We start from the raw sequence: 8158 nt of genomic DNA on the forward strand, positions 1-8158 counted from the left end.
TAACCTGCTCTACGCCCTCCATTCCATCCAAATTACGAACTTACACCTCAATCTCGGTCTCTTAACCCTCCAAGACGGTTATGGTTTCTTGCAAATAGGCCAACATAAGCTTTTCCACATAATTGAATTAGAAAGATACACGCCTATTTTCGAGAAACTCCTAACCAGTATCAAAGAGATCGAAACACTAGGTAACTTCACGGAGATGACAGGCCTTCTCAAAGTCAAACTTCACAACACTCACAAAATTCTAAAAGAAATGCTCCCGAAAAGATCAAAAAGAGGATTAGCTAATTTTATAGGAGCTGGTATCAAAAAAATCACAGGAAATCTCGATAACGATGACCTATTAAAAATATCGCAGGATCTCCATGATTTACAAAGTAGCAATACATTATTAGTTAAAGAAAATAATCAACAAATTAAAATTAATACGCAACTGCAAGATAGAGTAAATCTGATTCTAAATCACCTTAAAAGCCAACAAGAACAAATAACTAAAAATCTCATGGTAGCCAAAAACGAAATCGACACTAGAAGAATCTTTTCATTAGTCAGACAGATTTTCAATGTGAATTTAAATCTTGATCTTTTAACACAACACCTACAAGACATATTTGAAGCCGTAAAACTGGCAAAACTAAAAATAATTTCAAAAAACATTCTGTCATCTGAGGAGCTAGATTTCGTCACCGAAAAATTTAAAGAAGGAGGAATAGTGTTGTTGAGGTAATTTTCGTGGGGCAGCCCAAATTCGAGAAAGCAGACAGTTTTAATAATCGTCAGCTTCAAGCTGTAAATAATTTTATTATAATAAATGTTCAGAAACGTAGTGGCACACTTACATTTTTTGGTGCACAAACGACCATGAGGAAGTGGGTCGTCCCTGATAGCATGTGCTAAATGAACGTTCCTAGGATAACCAATTATTTAGTTAGCATGCCGTTTTCATTATAATAATTACTTACAGAATGTAGAGTTTAATTTATTTTAATTGTAGCACGAATTTAGGTTTTAATTTTAGCAGGAATTTAGGTTTTAATTATTGCATGAAATTTAGGTTTTAATATAGAAAATAATCGGAGCACGAGAAACACTTCTTGTTCCACGTACTACTCGAGAAAAAGGAAGATTAATTGTCTTCACTCACTGACGTTCATGACAGTTGCGATCATCCTGCGATCGGATGACAGTCGACGCACCGCTGTGGACGGTTGACGAAGCGTCGCGGCAAGCGTTACTCATTGAACGGGGGACCTTGTCGTAACATTCCCCCACCCGTGAATCCTGCTGATAATCTGGAACCCGTAAGCCAGGTTCACGACTCTCTACGACGTCCAGTACAGCCAGTCTTGTGGCTGGTCTTCGCAGGGTCCCCGATGATGTCCGTACCAGCGCCTGTCGAACTCGGCCATCCCGACCCGGGAACACCTCCTCGATCCGGCCTCGAATCCACTGGTTTCTCGCCGTTTCGCCAGCCACCAGTACCAGATCGCCAATCTCCAGGTCTTTTGCCTCCACGAACCATTTACTCCTCCGGGTGATAACCGGCAGATACTCCTTCAGCCACCGCACCCAGAACTGGTTCATGATGTATTGAGCTAACTTCCAGCTGCTGCGAAGGGTTGCACCATGATCCACAGGTTCCGTCGGAAGGATCTTGCTGCCGGTCGAACTGCCCAGAAGAAAGTGGTTGGGGGTCAGCGCTTCTTGGTCAGCCGACTCTAGTGGTATGTACGTGAGCGGCCTCGAGTTGATCATCGCTTCTGCTTCGTAAAGAATGGTTTCCAGTGTCTCGTCATCTGGTTTGCGGGGTGCTTCCCAGATTGCACCAACCGCTACTTTCACCGAGCGAACGAGTCTCTCCCACGCTCCGCCCATATGCGGGGAGGCCGGAGGGATAAATTTCCAGTTTGTTTCCGTACTGGTGAAGGTGAGTGCCAGAGCTCGGGTAGTGGATTCAATTTCCGCCTTAAGTTTACTGCTTGCGCCTTGGAAACAGGTCGCATTGTCCGTCCAGAACTCCCGGGGTGGTCCTCTACGCGATACAAATCGCCGTACTGCCATTATGCAGGACTCTGTGCTCAAAGAATGCACTACCTCCAGGTGCACGGCTCTCATTGTCAGGCAGGTGAATAGAGCTACCCAGCGTTTTGCGTTGCTTCTGCCCACCTTAGCTAGTACCGGTCCGAAGTAATCCAGACCAACGAAAGTAAATGGTCGGACAAAGGCTGTCAATCGCATCTCTGGAAGCGGAGCCATGGCTGGTGGTTTTGGGACCGTTTTCATCACGCGGCACCATATGCAGTTCTTGGCAACTTTCTTCACAAGCGACCTGAGTTTGGCGATCTCGAAGCGTTGGCGAATCTCGTTGACGATGGTTTCTCGGTTGGCATGACGGAAACGGCGATGATACCAGTCTACAATAAGAAATGTGATTAGGTGGTGTTTGGGGAGGATAACGGGAAACTTAGCTTCGTCCGGCGCATATGGTGCAGCACCGATTCGTCCTCGCATCCGTAAAATCTTGTTGTCATCTAGGAATGGCCAAGTCTTAAAGATTGAGCTGGACTTGTCGACGACACAGTGACGGTCGTTGGGTAGGCCGTGGGACTTCGTGAGTACAGTAATTTCTTCCGGGAAGGCCTCGATTTGCGCCATCCTCCAAAGCGCGTACTCAGCTCGTTGTAGCTCATCCTGGATGAGCATGCCGAGTTCCAGATGTCGGCCCTTGCTCTTCCGTAGTAGGTTATCGAGGTAACGGAAAACATATGCTGTTGACCGATGCAGTCTGGTCCATGAACTAAATCGAGATACTTTGATGTTCGGAGCGAAATGACCCAGGTTGAAATGGATGGGACGAAGTTCTTCGCAAGTTTCAGGAATTGATTGTTCTTCGGGCCACTGGTCTCTAACTTTCTGCAGGATGTCTTGTGCTTGAAACCACGGATTACTCATCGAAAGCTGCGGCCCAAGTTTCCATTTCGTTGCCAGATCCGCCAGGTTGAGTTTTGATGAAACATGTTTCCAATCTCCCGGTTCAGTCGACATTAGTATTTCACCCACACGAACTGCGACGAATTGTTGATACCGGCGATGATCTTTTGATTTGATCCATGCGAGACTCACTGTTGAATCAGTCCACATAAACTGCCGGGCAATCGGGAACGAGTGATGTCCTTTTACCGTGTTTAGCATTCGGGTACCGAGTGAAGCCGCCATCAGTTCAAGTTTAGGGATCGACAGTGTTTTCAGCGGAGCAACCTTGGTTTTGGCACCAACGAATGCCACTTGCACTTTCCCCTCTGCTTCTAAACGAAAGTATGCGACACATGAATATGCCACTTCGCTGGCATCCACGAAAACGTGCAGTTCAAGGCCATCGAAAGTTTTCGGGAAAGGCGACTGAAAGTAGCAGCGCTGGATTCGTAGTTCGTCCAGTTCCGGGAACAGTTTCGTCCATTGTCGCCATCGCACGTAGATATCCTGTGAAATCTGTTCATCCCATCCTGTTCCTCTAGTCCAGATGTCCTGCATCAGAATTTTTCCGTGGACGAGAAAGAACGCGATGAAACCAAGAGGGTCGAACAAACTCATAACGATCTTGAGGACTTCTCGTTTGGTGGGAATGTGTTCGTCGTCCAGAATTTGCTGGAGGTCTCTTCGCATGGCAAAGGTGTATACAAACACGTCGTCTTTCGGCAGCCACTTCATTCCCAGTACCGACTCGGAGTTTTCCCCTCTCTCCAAACTCAGATTTTTAACTACATCCTCAGCTATCTCGCCGATCCCCCGCAGGACATCCACCTCGTTCGACAAGAAGTGACGTAATGTGAAACCGCCCCTGGAATGCACCAGCTTAACCTCGTTGACCACTTCGATAGCCTCTTCAATCGTTCTGAAGCTGTCCAGGTAATCGTCCACATAGTGCTTGTGGAGGATGGCGGCTGAAGCGCGTGGAAATTCTCGGGAGAACTCCTGAGCATTGTAGTTCTTCACGAACTGGGCCATGGCAGGCGAGCTAGTCGCTCCGAATGTGGCTACGTCCATAATGTAGACGCGTGGACAGTCTGTTGGGCATTCTCGAAATAGGAAGCGTTGGGATTGGCAGTCGGGAAAACGAATTTTGATTTGGTGGAACATTTCCATTATGTCTCCACACACAGCAACAGGAAACTGTCGAAATTGGCACAACACTTGCGGGAGAGGAGTCAGTAAATCAGGGCCTTTATGCAGTTTCGAATTAAAGGATACTCCACGTACTTTCGCCGCTGCATCCCAGATCAATCTGAACTTGTCGGGTTTCTTCGGATTGGTCACAACGCCAAGGGGAAGGTACCACGTCCGATTCGCATTCACGGAGGTCAACTCGGCAAGATTTGCTCTGTGTGCGTAGCCCTTCCGCTCGTACTCCGCTATCTGCTCCCGAACCTTCTCGCCTAGTAAAGGTTCTCGTTCAAATCTGCGCTCCAACGACATCATACGGCGAACTGCCATTGGGTAGCTATCGGGAAAGTTTGGGTTATCGGTGTTCCATAAGAGACCAGCTTCGAAACCAATTCCACCTTCTGTGCGCCGAGTTGTCTCCTGCAGGATCCGCTTAGCTCGCTTTTCGTCTTCAGGTTCTAGTGTTGCTTTCGGGATGGTGACACCAGAATTCTCCAGCGCGAAGTAGTCGCGAAGCTGCTCGTTCATCTCGCGGTCCGAATCAGATACCGCTCCAACGTGGAAGTTGACGACTGCTGTTGAGGTTGAGCGCCCAGGGATACATCCGTAGATGCTCCAGCCTAGTCGGCATTTCGCGGCGATTGGATCTCGCGGCCCTCCTTCTCGAAGCTTGAGCGGAACACAGAGTCGCAGATTATCCAAACCGATCAGCAGCTGTGGCTGGACCAACTCATAGTCTTCCAATGGTAGGCCCCGCAGGTGCGAAAAGCGGGTTGCTAGATCGTGGTACTTGAGGGTTTGAGAGGGGAGGAACAGATGACGCACTGTACGAGCATTGTTCAAGCGGAACCGAGGATTGCCGCTATGACAAGAGATGTCCAGTTGCACATGTTGTGATTCGGACTCAACTCGAGTCACATTTCCTGTCCACTGCAAGGTGAGTGGTTCTTTCTGGCCGGATACGTTAAGCATCTGTGCGACCGACTGTTCCAGAAGGGTATAAGAGGAACCCTCATCGATGAACGCGAAAATAATTCGAGAGCACGTTTTTCCGTACACGACTACCGGTAATACCCGAAACAATGGCCAATTGAATTCTCCCGAGGAAACGTGACTAGCAGAAACACTAACGTTGCGGTTGGTAGGGGAAGAGGAGTGGAGGAGAGTGTGGTGTTTTTGTCGACACCCTTCAATACCACATCCATTCCACGATCGACATGGCCATTTCCCGTGACTGTTCAGACATGTCCTGCATAGGCCCTTCTGCTGGATCAATTTCCACCTTTCGTCTACGCTAGCTACTTTGAATTGATCGCACTCGGGTACACGATGACCATCACGCCCACATGCGAAACAAGATTTAACTGCTTGGCGGGTATTTGTTCTGCTGCTCGGTGTGATTGGAGACTCCGGTACATGTGTGTGGGCGTTGATGATGCTAGCATCCTTTGGTTTTCGCTTGTCGGTTCGAACAGCGTGCACAAATCCCGGAAGATCATAGGTTACCTCGCTGGCAGCGGTCAGGAGTCCTGACATGAACTCGCCAAAGGTTCCTAAATTCGCTAATTCGTGCCTTCTCTTAAATTCAGCCCAGCTCAGACGCATCGATCCAGGAAGTTTCTCCACTAGCTCCTGCATCAGCATTGGATTTGCTAAGTGGTTATGTTGACCGGCTGCTTTTAAGTGATCCACTAGGTTTTGCACCGCCAGTCCAAACTGCATCAGTGTCTCCAGTCGATCGTGCCTCGGTGCCGGAACTTGGTGAATCCTGTTCAGGAGAGCTCGAATCAAGAGTTCTGGCCTGCCGTACAGTATACGCAGGGTCTCGATGACGTGCTGTACACTCGATGGCAGAAGCAGCCGACTTTTCACCGCCTCCAAGGCATTGCCTCTCAAGCATCGTTGTAGGCGGATGAGGTTCTCAGCATCTGAATAGCCACAGGCCGTCGTCGACTGTTCGTAGCTGCTGACGAAAATTGGCCAATCCTCCGGATTCCCACTGAAGATGGGTAATTCCTTTCCTAAAACCTGGCGCGCAGCGATTTGTTGGTGAGAGAGGACGCCACCTTGTCCTTGGCGCCCATTCGCGGGGGGAAGCTGAGGCGGTGGCATCGCCCAATCCTTTTCACACAGTGAGTGTGCTGGACATAGACTATCTGGTTGAACATTTGAGTAGTTGTCTGGCGTATGGATGTCTGCACGAAGTGGAGTGGGAGGTAGAGATGAAAGTATTGGAAGTGGCTTTGGAACAGGTTTCGGTTGGGGATCCGGCGTTGGTAATGCTGGGATCAACGATGATGGAGCAGGATGCGGAGAAACATCACGCTTCGAAAGGACTACGGAAGGAATTTTGCTGTAGAGATATTCACTGGTATTGGCCGGGTTTCCGTCTGTTTCATTTGCCTTATCCTGATTAGCTAGCCAGCACTTCACCCGTTCGTTTGGATCCGGAAGTGATCCGCCTCTGCTGCTGGATTGTGCTAGCTGCCGCACAATTTCATTCCGCTTTTCTAGCGATTCCCTCCTTAATTTTTGTTGCAACATCTTCATGGCCAATTCCTCCGCCAACTTTCGTTCACGAATGTTCTTCTCTTCCTCTAGCAGCAGTCTTTTCTCGTTCAGTTGGCGCTCGGCCTCTGCTAGTTCGAGTCGCTTAAGCTCCTTCTTTTCCTCCAGTTCTTGTTCCCGCAGAAGCTGTTCTTGCTCTACCATCTTCAGTTGTTCCTCCAGAGCGGCTCGATTGCTGGAAATGGCGCTCCCTTTAGCATTCGAGTGTTGCTTGCTGCGTTGGGATCCGGCCCGAGTTAGTCGGTCAGAGCGGGTGGAAGGTTTAAGTAGCTCTTTGGTGAACGTAGAGGCGGACGTTTTCTGTTTGCTGCTGCAAGTAGTGCAAACATATTTGACACCAGGTTCTTTAATCATATCATCAACCCCTGCGCAGCCAAAGTGTTCCCACAACAGGCATAGACAGCATTGAACCATTTCTTTTTCTGCCGCATCCGGACGTTCGCAGGATTGACAGTTGTGTTCGGTGATGTCAGCACACGTGTTGGCACGATCATCCATCATTCCTAACCTCAATCAAAAAATCTTGAAGAATGTTGAGGTAATTTTCGTGGGGCAGCCCAAATTCGAGAAAGCAGACAGTTTTAATAATCGTCAGCTTCAAGCTGTAAATAATTTTATTATAATAAATGTTCAGAAACGTAGTGGCACACTTACATTTTTTGGTGCACAAACGACCATGAGGAAGTGGGTCGTCCCTGATAGCATGTGCTAAATGAACGTTCCTAGGATAACCAATTATTTAGTTAGCATGCCGTTTTCATTATAATAATTACTTACAGAATGTAGAGTTTAATTTATTTTAATTGTAGCACGAATTTAGGTTTTAATTTTAGCAGGAATTTAGGTTTTAATTATTGCATGAAATTTAGGTTTTAATATAGAAAATAATCGGAGCACGAGAAACACTTCTTGTTCCACGTACTACTCGAGAAAAAGGAAGATTAATTGTCTTCACTCACTGACGTTCATGACAGTTGCGATCATCCTGCGATCGGATGACAGTCGACGCACCGCTGTGGACGGTTGACGAAGCGTCGCGGCAAGCGTTACTCATTGAACGGGGGACCTTGTCGTAACAAGTGTTTAGTAGCACAGATGAGGTTTACGACTTCTTAGAATTGTCAGCCTTTCACAACGGAACCAAGCTCATTTTCATCGTTTCAATACCTGTAGTCGAACATGCAATTTATAATTACTTTCTTTTAGAACCAATACCCGTAGGGAACAAGATACTAAAGCTACCAGCGCAAATTGCCATCCACAACGAAGCAGCAACATATTTCATCATTCACAAGTGCCAACGAGTACAGAGAAACCATTTATGCACCCCGAACAATCTAGTAAACTTCACGAGTGACCCATGCTTTTCTAAACTGTTGGAAGGAACATCTGGAAATTGCACCTTTTCAAAATACACAAAGCC

The 8158-nt window shown here is 47.6% G+C and overlaps 1 protein-coding gene across 1 annotated transcript; it reads right to left on the reverse strand.

Moving 5' to 3' along the window:
- Window positions 1–1146: 1146 nt before the first annotated feature.
- On the reverse strand, window positions 1147–7233 carry LOC131680225 (uncharacterized). The gene has a single exon (XM_058960944.1). The coding sequence runs from the start codon at window positions 7231–7233 to the stop codon at window positions 1147–1149; it is 6087 nt and encodes a 2028-aa protein (XP_058816927.1).
- Between the last annotated feature and the right edge of the window lie 925 nt (window positions 7234–8158).

The sequence above is a fragment of the Topomyia yanbarensis genome, chromosome 2 (assembly GCF_030247195.1).
Source record: "Topomyia yanbarensis strain Yona2022 chromosome 2, ASM3024719v1, whole genome shotgun sequence".
NCBI classification, from domain to species: Eukaryota; Metazoa; Arthropoda; class Insecta; order Diptera; family Culicidae; genus Topomyia; species Topomyia yanbarensis.

Coding starts and splice junctions, on each gene's coding strand:
- LOC131680225 (XM_058960944.1), bottom strand. CDS start 7,233: ATGGATGATCGTGCCAACACGTGTGCTGACATCACCGAACACAACTGT.